We start from the raw sequence: 19,620 nt of genomic DNA on the forward strand, positions 1-19,620 counted from the left end.
TAAGAGTGTCAGCTCCGTTGATAAGTAGGAAGAGTCCTGTAGGCACAGAGAACCATACATGCCAAGGCCTCATGGTAGAAGCAGGTGTAGCATGTACTGGGACAGCACAGGCATCAGTGTAACTGACACCAAAAGGACATCAGTGTGACCGAAGGGTAGAAAATTCACACCACATTAAATATTTTTATATCTAGTCAGATAACTTTAATATTTGAAATCAAGAATCTGAGAGTCTTGTTTTCACCTCCTTTCTTTACATCCTGTTTCTTGAACATCTTTAAGTGCTACTGATTTCACGGTCCTCAGAAGCTTTACATTTGCCCTGGTTCAGGTTACATTAAACACTGCACTGTATAACTAGCTGTTCAGTGTCTATCTTATCTCAGCTGGTAGACCATGACCACCAAACAATCAGAAATGAGTTCCTTCATGTCTTCAGAATCTCACTCTGAGTGGGTGCTCAGTAAATATTACCCTAGTGATAACTGAATGGAGCATGCCGTCTTTATGGGCTGATGCATTCTTTCCAGCAGCATTACTAAGTGTGAATATCATATGTCATTGAGATTATTACCTTAAAAAATGCTCCACATTTGAACCACAGTGAATTTTGACCAAAAGAACGTTGAGCTAGGATTTAAGCACTGAACTCTTGGTCCAGCTCGTCCATCAGTTTTAGGTGGTATTGGACACTGATCTCTCTTGTCCTTGGGTTTCTTATTTGTAGAACAGAGCAGCAAAATAATATTTGTTCTGTAAATTGCACCATTTGGTTTAAATAATGAGGTTGCTTATAGCTCTCAAATGAATGGTTTTACTTAGAGTGTGAAGCAGTTTTGCAACTCAAAAACTCATTTACTCAAAAAGCATGCATTTCGGCATTCTGATATGACCCCATGTGTGTTTGTGCCACAGAAGACAAGCTATAAAAGTGGTGTCTTTGAGATAGAAAAGAGGACAAATACATGGGGAAGAGGGAGACAGAAGGAGGAAGGAGGGGATGAAACAGTGAAATGGAGACCAAGCTCCCTATGTCTTTGTGAAAAGTTCAGACAATATCCTCAGGTATTTTTAGGTCTTTGATGTGCTACTGAATAATCTACTTTCAATTTTATACTCAAGAAAATGGAATTCTGGAGAGAACCAATATATTTTAGTAAGTCAGGATGTTTGCTCATACAAAGTTATGATGATTATCACTGTGAAGATTTGTGTACTGCTGGGTGGTATTAACATATAGGCATGTTTATAAAATATTAGACTAAGAGAAAAAGAGTAAATGTGACTGCTTTCTCAATCATGTATTTAATCTTTTATCAAACATTTTATTGAGACTGCTAACTACCCTGGCAAAAGAGAAATAGGAGACAGAAGTATAGCTCTACAATCTAGGCAGAAAGAAGGGGTTTTATTTTGTTTTGTTTCTTAGTTCTTTCTTCAGCCTTACCCTAATTTAATTTTAAGTTATTCCCAATCCAATTCTTTCCATCACAATAGAGATGCAATAAATACTAAATAAGACAAGTAATAAAATGCCCATGAAGTTGAAAATACTGTCAGTCAACCTAGTACGGGTGAAAAAAATTTGTTTGCTAAAATTTAGTTATTATGTTTAAAAACTTATTTTTATTTTATTTATTATTTATTTATGGTGGAGATGATTATTGTAAAAGGTCCATAAGTTTAGGGACTTTGTCTTTATGCCATAGAAATTTTATAGCTACCCCCTAGGACAACAGGTTGTTTTAGAGCTCAGATTTGTGAATACCAATTATTAAAATCTCTGCAAAAAGTATGGCTCTGAGTTCACATCGTTGAGGCTGTAGGACCTCTTTTTTTTTGTTTGTTCTTCCTTTATGAGCCAAGCAAAGACATGAAAACAAACCTGAAATCTCATTACCTTCAGTTACCTGAGCAGATTATGTCAAATTATTTTATTCAGCAAATCCTCAAAGTGTCTTAAATGTTAAAGGAGAAAAATCATAGAAAAACAACAAGAATTGGTAGTCTGCGAATTTGAAAGAGCTCATTATCTGTTCATTTTCAGAAGTCCCGGAGACTTTTGTGCCTAAAATATCCCTTCCAGTCCCTCTTATGAGGGCATCTAAAAATATTTAGCAGTAGGTTTAATGACAAAACTCATCTCTTCCACCAAAATGTTCTTTCGAAACTGCTTCTGAGACAACCTCACACCAAGGAAGAAAAAAATGATTATGCAGCTTAGGTTTATCCCCAGAGCATGCCTCCGGGTCTAGCAGAACCCAATCTTTAGGACACCCAGTTACTGTCTGTACCTAGCATCTTGACTGACATGTGGACCTTTGAATAAAGAAACCATCACCAGAGTGTCAAACTAAAACAAATTAAAATCAAAATCCCACTGCACAAGATACTCAACTTGATGTTAGAATGAATGCCTCTGGCTTATAGGTTGTTTTACTAAAAACTGTATTTTAGAAGTGTATTTTCTTTCATTTCATGTGTCTCATTTCCAACTAACTAGTAAGAAACTTCTTGCCCACATACCCTGTATATTTTTGTCTCCCTATCCTTTCCTAGAGTGACCTCATTTTAAAGGACAAGAATTTCTCTAGAACAGTTACACATAGTTGGAAGAAAGGACAGTGATAGACCATTCCAATTAGATTATCATGATCAAATCTCACTAAAGTCTTGCAGATATCCAGAAAATGACTGTAATTTTCTCTATCATTTTGGAAGAACAGATAGAATTAAAATAATTAATTCTGATTAAAGTTTTTCACTTGCATTAATGGATACTTATACGCTCTTCATGTGTGAGTGAAAAGTCAAGTCTTTATCCAAGTGACCTATGGGCTTTTTTATAAAACCTGTAATACTCATTTAGGCCACAGATACCCGCCACCCTGCAAGGTGTTTCTGATTAAGCTCAGCCTAAAAGACCTGTTAGACTCCACTGAGCGTGGGGACACTCTAGAGACAAGTAACAAAAACAAATGGAAATAAAGTTGAAAGTGTAAACAAGTCATTAACCTATGGAGTATAATATATTCTAAACACAAAATAAACTATAAAGAGGATAAGAGAAGAAAAGCTCCAAAATATAACTGCTAAGAATTCTGATTGCCTCACTAAGAAATTCTGATGCATTTAAGAAGCAGAAGAAGTCAGAAGGAATTTGAAGTAGGGTGGGGCCTTCAGAAGATGAACAAGTTGATTGATTTATTTCTGTTTAACTGTGACACAAGCAGAAGGAAGATTCTCACGTGCTTCCAAGCCATCCCATTTTGTACTAACAATGCAAGTACTTTTTTGGTTGAAATAAATTCATTAAGATTAAAGTGTAGTTTAGAGTGTAAAAGTGATTAAGGTGCAAAATGTGTATGTACCAGTTCCCCAACATGAATGTAGTTATTTTGTGTCATAAACATATACTGATGGTTTATACTTTATAGATAATCTTAGAACCTCATTACTCAGATTTTCTCTCCATTTTGTCAATGTAGAAAATTGGTCATTCGTCAAATAAAAGTTCGTTATAGCTTTCCTTGATAATCTCTAAATTGTTAAGATAGTTTTCCCTTAACATAGGCTTTTCAGAAAACAGAAATTTTCCTGAAACTGAAAATTCATTTTTAGTTAAATAAAAGGGGAGGAAAAGACTTTTTTAGATGCATCCATAAAACCCAGGGACTTAAAACTCAGTTCTTTGATTAAAACTTTTTAATTTTAATTTAAAGTATAATAATAACCTGGATTATGACTCTATCTCACAGCACCATCTGTATTTTTCTATTTTATGGAATGGTTTCTGAGAGTTGCTGTTACTTGTGGAGCTAACTCTAAAGTGTCCGTTATTTACAAATAACCATAGAGACCTATGGCATGAAGAATTTGCATTTTGCTAAGACAGAAAGGTAAGTCACAGTAACAAAGTGGACACCAGGCATAAACTGTCCAGCTAGTGCATAAGTCTTACTAAGCATTCAGCATCCTTGTCTAAAGTAGTTTTTCATACTCAACCATTAGACAAGATGAAGAACAACTTTCATACTTGACCTTATTTCAGATAAAAACAACGAATCGTGAAGCCTTGCGGTGTAGAAATAAGTAAAAGATAGGCGCTGAACATGTCGAAGTCTGCTTTACAAAGTTTGAGAAAGCACCAGCTGGTTGAAAAAGCCAGCTGGTTGTTTTGCTGGAAAAAAATCTACAACTAGAAAATCTGGGGAAATCAATAGACGTTTGCCTTTAATTTCCAGAGCTTTAAGATTTTAAATCCTTTCTATGTGCTGACAGTAAGTCCCTTGGGGAGTAAACCATTTATTTTAGGAATGATAAAAATTGTCAAACAGTTGATTAAACTTTAAGGTCAAGTAGATTTATGCAAGTGAGATTAAAATTTTCATTTTTGTAGTGACTGAATCAGATTTAATGTTTGACTTTTTGATCACTTGGTAGTGAGTCATTTGACTGGTATTCTAATGATTTCTAAATTAAAATTTATAAGTAAAACATGCAACATTGTGTGTCCCCAAGGTTTAGCGAAACGGCTCATGTTAGTTCTACTGCATTTCCAAAATAATTAGATACTCATGGAGAATAACTTAAAGTATTATTACAAGAGCTAAAATAAATCAAAATCATTTGCTTTGTCAAAATAACTTATCTATCTATGAAGTTTTGAAAATGCAGTCTTTATTGGTTTAAAACTGCATCTGCAGTTTATGTGAAACACTTACAGTACAACTATACTTATCATTAGATGGAGACGCTGTGATGTCCTTCACCCTTTCCGAGTTGGAATTTTTATTATGCCTTGGAGAGCAGACTCATCATCATGTCTCCTGAATTCAGGCTTTGACAACAGGCCTTTCCCTTGGGCTGCTGCTGAGAGCTGTCAGTGATATTTCTCCGCGGGCGACAAGCTATCTTGTCCACGTGAGACAGGCACTGTGACTTAAGGCTGCCTAGTGAAAACAGTCAAGATGCGATGTCCCTTTGTATTTTGGATTCTTGTCTGCAAACACCAAAAGACACACAAACACGCTTAGCGATGGCTGTACATCGAGGGCATATTTATTTAGTTCTTAATACAAAGTTAAACTTAGCCCTAAATCATTAAAAACATGATTTCAACTTTGGGTTGGGGAGGGGGGGAAATACTGATAGAAAAGAAAACAAAGAATAACACCACCAACAAAAATAAACCTTTTTTTGTTGTTGTTGTTCCATTGATTGTCCTCTAAACCATTCATAGTTCAAAAGACACATGCAAGAAGTCCCAAGAGTTATGAGTTCGTACATTCTCATACATCAGGACGATGCCTTTCCAGATGCAGACTTGCTGCTATTTTTACATGAAGGTTTGCTGTTCTGAAAATGTAAACAGAACATCTAACTTCAGGTCTGCCCTATTCAACCATGGCCTAGACTGTCTGTGTGACCTTGGACAAGTCACCTTGGCCCTAAAAATGAACAAAAGCTTCCTGCAGCCCTCTCTGAGGTGCTGCTGTTCATGAGCAGCTGCCCGCAGGAGGCCTTCTGACGGCCAGTGAGCCCCACTTGCAAGAAAGTCCTAAAGCTCTTCCTAGCGAGGCGGGTCCTGGGGGCGCTTCCCTTGGACAAATGGGCATTTGAAACCTATTTGAAGCATTCAGCCAGGCCATTTGTGAGCCTCCTCTGTGGGGTGTGGACAAACAGGACCATCAAGGCGAGTGGAGGAGAGGATTGACAGCTAAAACCCTGGCTCTGTTGGGGTGTGGGGGAAGAATGTGCACCCCAGGATCCTGGGCCCAACCGCAGTGAACTTCATCACCAACTCCTCATGGCTCCTACGAGCTGCCAGCCTCCCTGCCATGGGTGACCCAAAAGAGCTTTATTCTGTTACTCCTCCAGTTGTTCCTAGACTGCACCTGGGTATAGGCAGCATCCCTAAGGCTCCAAGCATTTGCCCCTTGGGAGACAGAGTCGTATTTACATCACATAGAACTGCTCTTCAGTTGCAGCCTTAGTCTCTTCTCCTAAATAATTAGGGAGGTGCAAAGGGCGTCTGCAGTCTCTTGGTGCTACCCTTTCTGGTTCCCTGTCCCCCACATCCTCAAAGAAAAACGCACGATGAAGTTACCTCCAATTCCTTTTAGGTTAGGATTTTAAACAAGAAGACCGATTTTAGCAAAGTGCAGTCAAGATGTGGTTCCAAGGATAACATCAAACATTCTGCTGGGGGCGGAAATGTAAGTAGAAGCTTCTATCAGAAAGCTGTTCTGATTGTGTGGAACCAGCTGCACAACCAGCAAGCACCCCGTCTTTTTTCCTGCCTCCGTCCCAGCGCACCCCCCCCACTGCTGTCCTGCATCTCTCCTGGTGTGGTAGCTTGTCAGCCTTGCATTGGGGTGAGGGACTTTCCATCCTGCCATCACCGGTGAGCTTCTTACTTTCAGCTGGGAATCAAAGCCCTTGTTGGGGTGCACCATGGTTTTCCTGGGGATGACAAACCCACCTCACCTGCTGGCTTGTTTTGCTGGCCCTTCTGTCTTCAAGCTGTCCCCTCACGCTGTCTGTTTTCCTGTAACAGTTAGCTAGGCTCACACTTTTCTAGTTTCAATTAAAATTATCCTTGAGGCGAAAACTGATGATACACTTGAAATGCCCGAAGTGTTTAATGTCAGTCTTACAGCGGCCCATTATGCATGAAGGTTAGAATATCATTTAGAACAAGACCAAACTGCTGAAGCGTGCTTCATCTATAATGTAAAGTGAGAGGATTCAAGTTCTACTGTACATGTTGTCTTAATGGGATTTTTCCTGTCCCTCTTATTTATTTAGTGGAAATAGTGTCACATGAGAGGAAATGAAGGATGAACTCATATTTTGTAAGCGTGGTTGAAGCGTAATTGAAATGGTCAGGCAGAGTCGAGCTAAAGGAAGCATGACTCTTGCTGAAATAGGAATAATGTTTAAAAGGTGACTCACGCTGACTGCTAGACAGATCCTGTTGTCTAAACGAGGCTCTGTAACTCGTAACTCAAGTGACTCACAGGGTATTGACTCCGGATTCCTCAGGAGTCCCCAGATAGCTCTTGGCTACTTGTTCCTCAGCTGGGCAAAGTGGAGTAGGCAGTGAAAAGAAAAACACAAGCAAGTGCCTGGTTACCTGGGAATCAAAGATGCTCCACTGAGCATAACAAGATCATTGTCAGGGGAAGTCCTTCGTGGCATTGCTGTGCTCTTTAAGGGACAGGGAACTAAACTCGGGGTCCATGCTTACACTGACATGGTTGCCTTCTCCCACATTCCCTTGATCCTCACACACCCAGTCCCAGGGCCCAGTGATCATCCTGAGGGGGCCAGAGGATGGGCACGCTGTCCTGCACTGCAGATGCTACTGGTCAAAACACAGTGAACAGCGGATAAATTGGGGTAAAGGTCATAAAGCTAGTAAAAACTTCCAACGAACCAAACCATAGTCTTAAACCTTCCTCTAGGGAAGAGACATCTACTTAAATACGCAGGTATCCTGGCTTCATCCCTTTGGTATCTCATTTCCGTGCACTCCTCACGCAGATGGACAAGATACATTTCCAGAAGCATCACTTCAAGTATTAAAGGAGAACAAACATGTTCACTAAAATCTTCAAAAAAAATATTGCTGTTACTTTATAATAGGGTATGCAGGAAATAAGTCATGGCTAAATGACTTATTATAATTTGATAACACAAAAGTACATTTTAGAACCTTGTTCTTCCTGTGTCTTAAAGCAATATGGGTCTTCTTGTAGCTATGAGCAATGTTGGTCACTGCTATGTAAAAATCACTTGATTAAAAATAATCCATCCTTTCTCTCAGCTTTTTGCTTGTGAAAAGATTTAACACAGTGTGGTTTAGTTCTCCAAGCAGAAGCTTGCCTCATTAATGCAAATATTTCTTCGCTCCTGCTGTTTTCTGCTAATAAAAATCTTCTGTTCCAGGATTTTTACTCACACAAGTTCTTCTTCCAACCCAAATTGGGGTGAGGGGCACATAGGGAATTATGTTTTCCTGTGTGTATTAGTGTCCGTGTGTGTGTGTGTGTGTGTGTGTGTGTGTGTGTGTGTGTATGTGGGAAGCTGGTTGCTGGACCTGTGATGTGTTGTGATTTATGTTACTAGATTTCATGTATGACCTTGAAGGTTTTTCCATGCCTGATTCTTTGTTGTGTTTTGTGTGGCTCACACAGGTACAGATTGTTACCAAGAAGATAGACGTAAGCCATGTGACATCCAAATGTGGCTCTCTGAAGAATATTCGCCACAGGCCAGGTAAATAAATGAGTTTTCAAAGTCTGACAGCTATTTAGTTGGATTCAGGAAATTACAAGCAAACTTTTTATTGCTAATGTGAAACACCAAATTGGAAAAGGGTTTCAAAATCCTGAAACTTCATGAATTTATTAATAGAAACTTAAGTGAAAAATCTCAAAGCATCTTCATTCAAGAGAAATGCCCTCAATTAACGTGTATAGGCTGCACTTCATGAAATAGGCTAAAAATTAAAAGGAATATAAGATGCATATCTTTCTAAACATGTAGCATGTTCATTGGAGCCCTTTCAAAACACATTGCATATAAAATATGTTGGGTCACGTATTCGTGTGTAACTTTGAAAGAATTATTTATCAGCATTTTTCCTGAAATCATTTTGTTATGTAAAATAAGGATTGTGTTTACCACAACTGAACAAACTGTGTAGCTGATGAATTTCTCAGGTCTTTATTAAGTCAGTAAATACTGTAGTCCCAAGGAGAATACACTGCTCCCCAGTTTATATAACCATAGACCCCCCTCTTTTAAAAAACACCTCATTGGACTTGTGTTTGAAATAGAATTTACAGTCATATTTACTGGGAGTTTGAAAATACGAATCTAACATGCTGTGAGTCATTTCTTCTATGTATCATATACGTTTGCTGAATTCTACTCATACATGTTATAAAGCATAGCTGTGAAATCTAGTTTTATTGACAGTATTTTGACATAATTTATAGATCCAGTTGTATGATGTAAGGACAAATGAAAGTAACCATGATTCTTACCACCAATGCTTGGAATCTTAGCATATAATCCAAATAACAGCTTATTCTCATTCATCATTTTCTCGAAATTTATCAGAAACAAAGTATAAAATAATTGAGCTAAGTAAGATTTCTGGCCAGAAGATCAATAAGACTTTATTGATTGAAACAGTGATTCATGGTAGAAAAACAAATAAAAAACATGCAGAAATCAGGCATCATTTTGTTGAAGATGCTCAGAAAGAGCCGAGGAGCTGATGGACATACACGTGGGTCTCCGTGACTGGTTCCGGAATCACTACTGCAGAAGTAGTGTCTGCTACTCCTCACAAAGGGGCAGCAACATGTCCAGCCAGCACTAGTACAGCAATTCCCCATCTGAAGCTGAAGTTTACACTGCACTAACTTTAAACTACTCTGTCCATGTATGCTTGAAGTATCTGCCCACAAGGCCTGGTTTCCTGCACAACACAAAAGAAAATGCTAGATTCTTTCAGTCTGGGTGATAAGGACAGAATCAGTCAAATTTTCCTAGGATCTGGATACACAGAAAAATAAGGAGCCATTCTTTGTATGATGTTTCTGGCCCTAAAAGACTATTGTCATAGGCTCCCACTTATTTCTAAATCTGGCTCCTGCTTCTATTGGGTGACTCAGAGAGCTCAATTCATAAAGAAGTGTAGCGTGGAGATTGTCAACACTCTGCTTTTTGCAGAGTTATGGAACATAGAAGATCTGAGGAAAAAATAAAGAAGATAGTCCCAAACTTTCAGGGTCTGAACTTCACTTCCAAAGCTTCATAAAAATTACAGTCTTTTAAAATTATGGCCTCTAGTGGGTAACAGAGTTCTTCAAAACCATAAGTGTAGATCACTGAATTCCAAGGGGATTCTCTAAAAATTGCACAAGAATTTAACCAGAAATTCTCTTTCAATTACCCAGCCCCATTTTCTGAATACATTCTGAATCAGTATTACATTATTATTTTTTCCTCTCTACAGACAGTTCAAAGAAAATGTAATAAATTTATATTGATATAATAATACATAATCAGAAAAAAAGCTTGTAAGAGTTAAGTTCTACAAAGGCTATCACAAAAAATTCCAAAATAAAATACCAAAAAAGCTGATCCCATCAAGTTGAAAGCCCAATATTCTCCAGCTTCTTTTGAATATAATTATGTTTTTGTGAATTATGGTTAGTCATACTAATCCCATCACAGCCCACAAGGCAGGTAAAAATGGGAAAAATAACACACCATTAAGAATCCATACCTTGAGGGAGTAATAACTACATATCTCCTAGAAACATGAGTTACCTATCAGTCTTCAGGAGATTGGACATATGTTTCTTCAAAATAAAAATCAGTAATATGTTATGACTTCAAGAGACCCCCCCAAGCAGTTGAGTATTAACATAAATATCTTTGTGGTACATGAGAAAAATACAACAAGGTTGAAGAGATCTGCAAAGCATTAACAGACTTCTCTCTTTGGTCTACAGAGAAATGCAAATATCAAGAATCCAAAATTGAGCAGTCTTACCTATGGTTCCAAGATCCCCTCAGACATTTTCCCTAAATCAGAATCCCAGTGTAATGCAAAGCATAGAAAGTCACCATCCACTGCCAGCCTCTTACAAGAATGCATATGGTTCAGACCAAGCTGATGAAAATGAACCAGATCTGTTAGGTGCAATATGGAGTCATAAAAAGGAGTCCAATGCAGCTTCTTTTCAGGTCAAAGTTTCCACAAACACTCAATAGTAGTCAAGGGAAGGGCTAAAGTACAACAGAAACCTACACAATGTAGAAGATTCCCTACATTTGGAAGCCTTAGAAAGCTATGCGGAAATGAGGAAGGCCACTCTGAAAGGTGGGGTGTCCACTGAAGGGAGCACCCTTGACAATCAGCAGAGCCTCAAGGCCCAGACTAGTCAGCGTTAGGTTAAAACCCTCCCCACGTTATCAGATCAAGTCAGCGCTAAACTAGTGCCATGGCATCTGTAGGAGAATGTCCTCTGATTCCTTTCCTTTGCTGTGCTAGCTGCTTTGAGAAGATCTTAAATCTTACTGGTTATAAACAACCCAGCTCCAGTCTCAATCCATCAGGGAATTTTTCAGTGTTGAAAATTTACAAATGACAGGAGGATTGGCTCCAGGACCTCCTGCAGATACCAGATCTGTGGATGCCCAAGTGTGTCATACAAAATTACATAGGATTTGCATAAAAACTATATATATATATATATATATATATCCACCTATAAATTTTAAATTATCTCACAAATACTTACAATGTAAGTGCCATATAAATCCTTCTTACATTGCTTAAGAACTGATGACAAGAAAAAGTGTTGCATGTATTCAGTGGTGATGCAACATTTTTTCCTAAACATTATCAATCCAAGGAAGCAGAATCAGTGGTTAGAATCCATGGGCCAGGTGCATACTGTCTGTATGTGCACCATTCCAGCCTCAAACTTCTTTGGATAAATGGTTTGCTACCAGGAAGAAAACTAATGTTTTATTTCAATTTAATTTATTCCATTTAGACTCCATCTGCCAAGTTTTAGACAAGATACAATCAAATATTTTTATTGTGTTCCTTTTAGCTCTTTTGGTATAACAATAAGAAAAAAATTATCTGATTTCTAAAGTAGAGAAAGAAGAAAAATATTAACATATGATGCAATCTGTGTAATGGTGTAACAATGAGGTCATCATTTTGGATCACTGGGAAATACCATTCAGACTACAAAATCAACTAGATTCCATTCACATCCGTGTTCAGGAGGATAGTAGGGGTCATGCCTGCCGTCCTCCCTGATCTATTGGCTGTACTCATTTTAGGGAAACAGTCATACAAATATTAGCTTTAATTTTAGCAAGGCCTTTAAAAACCTTTCTCCTCTCAAAGGTGGCGGGCGAGTGAAAATCGAGAGTGTAAAACTGGATTTCAAAGAAAAAGCCCAGGCTAAAGTGGGTTCACTGGACAACGCTCACCACGTACCAGGAGGGGGTAATGTCAAGGTAAGCCAGGCACGTGTTTAGGGGGATAAAAAGAAAAGAAAACAACTAAATGTGAAGTGCTCCTTGGCAAAATGGAAGCAGTGCCATTGGCACCAGCCTGGGGGCCCTGTGGGGTGCGTGTTTGGGTTCATGGGCTCCTGTGCCTGTCTTGAACAGATCGACAGCCAGAAGCTGAACTTCAGGGAGCACGCGAAGGCCCGCGTGGACCACGGGGCCGAGATCATCACGCAGTCCCCAGGCAGGTCCAGCGTGGCATCTCCCCGGCGACTCAGCAACGTCTCCTCCTCCGGAAGCATCAACCTGCTGGAATCCCCCCAGCTCGCCACGCTGGCCGAGGACGTCACTGCTGCCCTGGCCAAGCAAGGCTTATGAAGCCTCGTTTGGGTCGGAGGCATCGTGCCCAGGCGCGAGCTCTGGGCAGGAGTGACCTCTGAGCAGGGGTTCCAGGCATTCTTTACAAGCCCTATGATAAATGATCTCATCCCTAAACTCTAGTCATTGTTACAATTTTATATAAAAAATGAATAGTATATGCAGAAATCGACTTCCAGTTGCAACAGAAACACCCTGGCTTTACATGGGTACAATTGGACAGTTATTTTCGCTCTGCTCTGTTTTGCATGGAGTATTATTATTATTATTTTTAAAAGATGCATTTTTACCTTTCATGTGCCTGAAGGCTACCCATCTACGTTCCGAAAGGCCTTGTTAAAATCCAAGCTGCTCATTTCACCGTTCTGTTTCTGAGTGAAGAAGTAAAAACTGCCCGTCGTAACTTATTACAGGTTAAAATTCAGGCATCTGATTGCAGGAAGGGAAGAGCATGGAAGAAATGTTTTTTTTTTTTTAAAGCATTATTTTGTATAAATGGGAAGAAAGAGTCAGTTAAGTTATTAACATTTGGGACCTGGATAATTATATCAGAGTATCAATCCAATAAATTATTTAACTAAAAATGTTACAAAGCATTCGCTGTGGCTGAGGAAGCGATGTAAAAGTGTGTCTCCTAGGAACGATGCACTTTGATTAGGATGGATTCATGTCTGATTAGAATGTCAGTCGATCAGCTAGATTTATGTCCACACGACCAGTTCCACACCCCCTCTCCATCTGTTTGATACAGTATTATAGATATAAATATATATATATATATTTCTCTGTGGCCATTTGTGATACTTCCTCATATACTTGAATATTATACTTCTTTATTCACAGTATCTGTGTCTCCTGCACCCTTTGGTGTTGCAGTTTTAGGTATGTGAAAGTAGATGTTAGCAGGGTTCTCTCCCTATTGAAAAAACATGTTAAAAAAGACAAAAAGATTTAGCATGAAGTTGCTTTCTGTAACAACTCAAAACTGTAACCCTGTTTTAGTGCCAGATACAAGTCTCTCCCGTGATGCTAGAAAAAAATATTTTTCTTTGCTTTCACCAACACGGCGTTTATGGGGGTGGGTCCAGTTATACATAAAAGGGTTTACAGATTGTTGGTTTAAGATTATGGATTTATCTCATTTTAATCACAGAATAGTTTTGGTTTTATTCCCACACTCATTCATGCGACAAACCTCTTAAGACTTTTTCTTTCTTTCTTTCTTTTTTTCTTCATTTGCTAAAGTTGAAAATAAGCATGGTGATTTGGGACATGTTTTCCCATTCTTCCAAGTGATAGCTGTGTATTAAATTTTCTAATAGAAAGTGTTTGGCCTCCTAACCCAAAGCAAAGATCACTCAATCAAAAAGGAGAAATACAGTATTTTGAAAAACTATCACCATAAAATATTTGAGACACAGATATCTAAATGAATTTTTTTCTCTAGGACTTTGATACTGCACTCTGTAAAGGTACTTGGTGTGACTTATTTATTTATCAGTAGATAATATTGTTCTAACATAATTTACACTCTGGAAATCACAAGTCAATCAGGTAATTCCACTTGCAAATCATTCATCTTAGATTGCAACAATCAATGGTCTGAACAGGGCAGAGTTACCAAACTGGATGGATGCTTTTTAGCATCTCATCTGTTCTTTCTCTTGCTCAGGGCTTCTAGATTGGATCTAAACAGTGAAAGACATGGTCTCTTGGATCTTTGGTCCCTGTGAGACAAACTAGTTCCTGAATATAAAGGATGAGACGTAAGCATAGAACAGAAAACAAATAGAGAAATATCTAAGACTCAAAGCCAAGGAATGCAAAGATAGAAGACAAGGTTCCACTTTGATGAGCCATTGGATACAGCAAGAATGTGATTGCCACAAGAAAACCCTAGGAACGAAATTCTCCATTCTTTCTCAGCTAGGAGGTTTAAACAGGCAAATATGTCTTGGGCCATTTCTAAATAGGTTATTTTTGTAAAAATTTTAGCAACTACTGAGAATTAGGGATATGACACTTTGAGCCTAGTAAATGCTGTGAGACTTGATTTGATCGATTTTGGCTATCTGTTCATCACCTTCCCTAGAACTACACCAGGAAATAGGAGAAAGAATAGTTGTATGGAGAGTTAGGTATTTTCTTACATGTTTTGATAGTGTTAGATAGTGATTGACATTCTCTAGAAAAGCTTTGACCTGTGGGAAAAAAGTGTGTTTTCAACTTGGCTTGACTTTTCTTTTTTATAAAAGTGAAGACTAAGTAAACATGTCTACCTATTAAAATTCAGTATTTCCAAATACACATCCAAAATAAAAAGTTATATAAGGCACTAGCTTAATAGATTTGGCATTAAAGTAAGTGTTTATTCCTAATCACAACCAAATGATAATGACTAAGTACCCTTGTTTTGCATAAAAATGTTATTGTTTATACAATTAATAAAAATGGAACTGAATGTTTGCATTAGTAAAGCAAGAGAAACACAGGCTAAAATGTCTTTTTGTGGGGATATGAGGCAGATCCCATCTTACCTTTACTCTCAAGCTAACGACTTAAATTAAGCTTTTTGAGCACCACTTTCGTGGGGACACACATACGCTGATCTAGAAATGAAAGCTTCTTAGTTCCATTTCTAGATCTACTAATGCCAGTTTCTCTCTGGCTTTAGCCTTTGAGAACCTGTTTAAGCATACATAAGTAATCCAGAGCTGTGAAGAGTTAAAAGGCCAACTTCTCCAATGAACTCACTCTCTCCGGGTCACCTGCAGCTTACAATTGGATACCGCGCAACAGTGCAGGGAAGATCCGAGATCCTGATGAGTTTCAAAGGCCAGGTTCATTGAGGAAGCAATGAACCAGCTCGCTCTGGATTCACCTGCTGAGTTCCAGCAGGGTGATGGGCTGAAGCCCCCACCCATAAGCAAGACACCTGTGTAGCGCTTGGTAGGTTTGGCTGCAAGGAGGCTAGCATTAGGGTGCCATTACACAGTGGAATACGCTCATCCAGCAACACTGCAGGAGTGGGATCATCAACCAAGCTGTGACATCCTGTCAGTACTGTCAGTAAGAAAGAACCTGACTGGGGTTGATTATGCCACAGCTACAATTACTGTTTTTCTCCTATTTTTTTTTTTTTAGGCCACAAAAAGGAAAATAAATAATTCATAGTCTAAGCAGTGAAGATAAAATAGGTTCATAGTTTAGGAAAGCAAATGCCAGGCATTCCTGCTAAGGTTGATGTGTTAAAATCAGCACAGATGTTCATTTTTGGTTTTTTGGATTTGTGCGCTTTTTTTGTAACATCTAGAATTTTTAGCCTTGGTGTGTAGGTTGAGGCCAAGTCCCTCTGCAAGATAAAAGATGATTTTCAAACTCGAAACAATGTCAATCATAAAAGTCCACTTCAACTTTAGCAAAAAGAAAAAAAAATCAACAAAAATGTTTACTCTGTATGCTGGGATTCCAGGGTTCCAACAAGCCACTATAAATCTGTGGGGGGTTTCTTTCTTCTGATAATTCTAGAGCCTGTTACCATAGAAAGGCATTTCTTCGATGGCTGGTTGTAGTTAGTTCATGTTTTTCAATCAAATTTGCAAATGTATTTGTTGCTGTATAGTGATTGTTTTGCAAAATAAAATTGCTTGTCACCTCATGGCTTCTTTCAGCTTTTGTTGTTGTTTCTTCATTTTGGAGGAATGCATACATGTGTGCATGTGTATTCAACCCAATTAAAGAAAAATTGTGAAGATTACCATCTGTCGAATTCCTAGTATGTGTTAGCCCCCATACTAGAACTCATCTGATTGATAAGGGAATTGGTCTTTCATCACAACTGTAGACACAGGTTGCTGTTGCCAGTGACAGAAACTCAAATTTAAACTGGCTTCTGCATAGAGTTGAATTTACTGAAGTAACAGGTTAGTTGGGTATGTCTGCCCCAGGCGTGGTTGGACCTAAGCACTGAAGAGATGTTATCAAAAACTCTTCTGTCTCCTACTCTGGATGGAGACTCTCAGAAGATGCTATCAAGGATCTTTTTTTTCCAATTGTTGGTTCTGCTTCCTCTGGGCTTCAGTCTCAAGCAAGCACAACCTCCGTGATAGCACCAGAAACTCCAAAGTTTGCATCGTGCAAAGAGAGCAGGATGCCGCTTCCTGCCCTGCTCACAGTTTCTTTCTCATTCTATAAAACAAACACTAAAAACAAAAAAACTAAACCCCGGGAAAAACAGTATTTAATAGATTTCATCTTGCCTCGATTGGAAACAAAAAACTTTGAGAGAGCATATTAATATGAAATTTGATAGTAGCAACTGGTCATTTTCATGCATCTTATAAAAACATTTAAGATCCACTTATGTTTATCACTGGAGCGAGGTAAAATGAACATTTCTGAGGAGTTTCTTCCCGTTTTGCCATATTTTGATAACAAAACCTTCTTGTCAAGTGAGAAATGACAAAATTGCCATGTTCAGTAGCCTTGAGTTTATTAACACTTCCCTGTTACTTTTAATAGCAAAGGAAGAAAAAATAATAATAAAACCCAGCAAATGCTCCAGCCCCGTCGGGCCACCTCGATATGTTAAAGTCAGGGCTGATCTGCAGGCAGCTGCTGATTGACGGGCTTTTGGGCCATCGCTGCCTGCTTCTGACCACTCCACGCTGATATGCTGACCTCCTTTGTCCTCCTCTACTCTGTCACAGTGCAGAGCCATCACCATCCCACTCCAGATTCTCCCCTCCAAGGCTCGGGAGGCAATGGTGCTTCAGTAACGTCCTGATAGGCAAATACCTGGCCCTTGCAGAATCATGCCCTGACTGGATCACTGGTACAGTCTCCACCTCTCCCATGATCCTCGAGTGCTTGCTGATGAAAACTACCATGCCCATAGCCTCGAACTCTCGCTGTGAGATGCACAGTAGATGCCACAGAGGTGACTTGGGATCCGAAGGCCAGCAGCAGAGGGAGGCATGAGCAGCTAATGACCTCCCTGAGACCATCCCCGTGATTTGGGGCCCACACATGCCTATGGTAAGGAGTTTCTGTGTTCTGAGAATTCATCCCTATTTTAAACTCCACCCAACTGATATGGACATTAACAATGCATGCGTATTGGATGATTATAAACAGGCAGCCTTTTCATACATGTTGACGGCTAAGAATACTGCCCTTACTAGCATTCCCATTTTATAGCTAAAGTGAGTAATAACGTTCCTTTAAAATTTAAAATTTAATAACTTGGGCAGAATTCAAACAAGATGTCTCCTCTAATATACAGTGTTAGGCTTGACTTAATTAGGTACTCTACCTAGCAGTTTGTGTATTTGTCAACAACAAAGATACCAAGTACATGTATAAAAATCTCAGTTTTACATGCATAAATCTAATTTTAGAAAAAAGGATCATTAGCTTACTGCTAATTCAGAAAATGAAACAGAATTATGAATGATTAAAATATCTGTGTATAGGGGCTGGAGATTTAGCTCAGCGGCATAAGTACCTGCCTTGCAAGCAGGCAGTCGTGAGTTCGATCCCTGGTACCAATAAAAAACGAAAAAGACAAAAAAAAAAAAATATCTGTGTATAGAGAAATTCTGCTTTTAAAAGCTATCCAGTGACAACTATTAGACAAGAAGACACTGGAAAATTTTTCTGTGGTTCTTTGTCTAATATCACCCATGCGAGGTATCATTTCAGAAGTGACATCTGTATCCAGTAGAAAGGAACCAACAATATCTAAAATTCAACAGTTTATTTGGAAATTATGAGGAAAATTGGATAAAGAATTTATACTGCAACCACTCAGCAAGCAGTTGGATTTTTCACAGCGAATAAAGGTTTCTAATGTAAGTGTTAATTTGTCATGGACTTGGCACTGACTGTGCCACCATCCTTGCTTCCAGCACTACATGACTTTCTCAGAGGCTTTTTTTCTTCCTATATTATGACACAGATTTTTAAAAATTCTTGCTTTCATTACAAATATGGCATATTACATTTTCATTATGAAAACAAAAGTTCTACAGTTCTGAGCTCTACAGTGCACTACGTTAAATATGAACTTGCCTGAACATGCATGTAAATGGTCTTATTTGCTTTCAACTATTAGTAAAAAATGCTACTTTTCACTAGAATTAAGAAATTAAGACAGAAATAAATGCCTTGGAGACTTCATAGCCATTTTTCTGGGTCAAATGTAGAAAACGCAACAAGCACTTATTACATGGATAGAAAACTAGTGACATGGTATTTGTCTTATCCTATGTAACAAGTATGGTGATTGAGTAGACTCATATAGTCATCAAAACACAAATTTTTCTCTGCCATAGATCCTTACATATTATTCAGTGGGAGAAGAATCTTCCTCTGCCTCAAGCTAAAGACTTAGGCAAACCCATGACTTTCAAATCACTTTCAGATAATTAAATTCTGTGGGAGGTATTGATATAGGGAAGTGAAACTCCCAGCCTACTGTATGTCCGGTAAGAGTTTGTATTCTCTAAAATCGAAGAATGTATTTTAGAAACAACGGAGGTTAAAAGCACAGTATATTTATTGAGAGAAAGAAAGCTTCTGTCTGAGAGAGAGACAGAAGGGGTCCTGGGTGGGTTGCCAAAGACTCTGTCTTTTCCTGGGACTTTTATAGAGCAAAATCATGAGATTAAATGGCTCAAAAGTAGGGAAAAGTGGGAATTTGCAAGGTGGGCATTCTTAGAGAGCAGTGACTCGTCCCTAGGGATTGGAATGGTGACTCCTGATTTCAAGGTGATCCAGACTTAATCCCTAAGGATTATATTTAAGGATGTGGTGGTGTTTATTTTGCCTTCTGCCCTAAGATCTGGCCCATAGCAAGAGGCGTGTGTCTCCTCCAAGGTCCTCAGACATCTGGTCCTCTGTGCCGACTTCTTAGAGGGCCTAGTCCTGTCTGACTGCCTATAATATTTCTAACTAGCTCAGCTGCCTGTAACAGTATGAAGAGTCTTTTAATCCAATTCAGAAATTAAAAATTCCAGCCCACGTAGCAGTGAGAATCCTGAGCTCGATGGTGTAAAATGGGTTTGCCTGTGGCCAGTAGACCCATGGGCTTGGGGTAATGTCCTCCTGTTTTCCTCTCTGCAGACTTCGTTTCTCAGGGTGCTGGCTGTGCACCTTCAGGGAACCAAACTTCGCAGCATG

At 38.8% G+C, this 19,620-nt stretch overlaps 1 protein-coding gene across 38 annotated transcripts in view; it reads left to right on the plus strand.

Annotated features, from left to right (window-relative positions):
• Positions 1-16,096, plus strand: part of Map2 (microtubule associated protein 2) — a 269,697-nt gene extending 253,601 nt beyond the window's left edge. For 23 of the 38 annotated variants that reach the window (XM_063237389.1, XM_063237391.1, XM_063237397.1 and 20 more), the window contains 4 exons: positions 6,126-6,218; positions 8,202-8,283; positions 11,954-12,066; positions 12,223-16,096. In XM_063237389.1, coding sequence (XP_063093459.1) covers positions 6,126-6,218; positions 8,202-8,283; positions 11,954-12,066; positions 12,223-12,438 — 504 coding nt within the window. In that variant the 3' untranslated portion in view covers positions 12,439-16,096. The remainder of the gene's footprint in view (positions 1-6,125; positions 6,219-8,201; positions 8,284-11,953; positions 12,067-12,222) is intronic. The other 15 variants (XM_063237400.1, XM_023566867.2, XM_063237407.1 and 12 more) reach the window with 1 other exon arrangement.
• The last annotated feature ends 3,524 nt before the right edge of the window (positions 16,097-19,620 follow it).

The sequence above is a fragment of the Cavia porcellus genome, unplaced genomic scaffold (assembly GCF_034190915.1).
Source record: "Cavia porcellus strain 051 isolate PalLab524CR breed Dunkin Hartley unplaced genomic scaffold, mCavPor4.1 scaffold_26, whole genome shotgun sequence".
Lineage (NCBI taxonomy): Eukaryota > Metazoa > Chordata > Mammalia > Rodentia > Caviidae > Cavia > Cavia porcellus.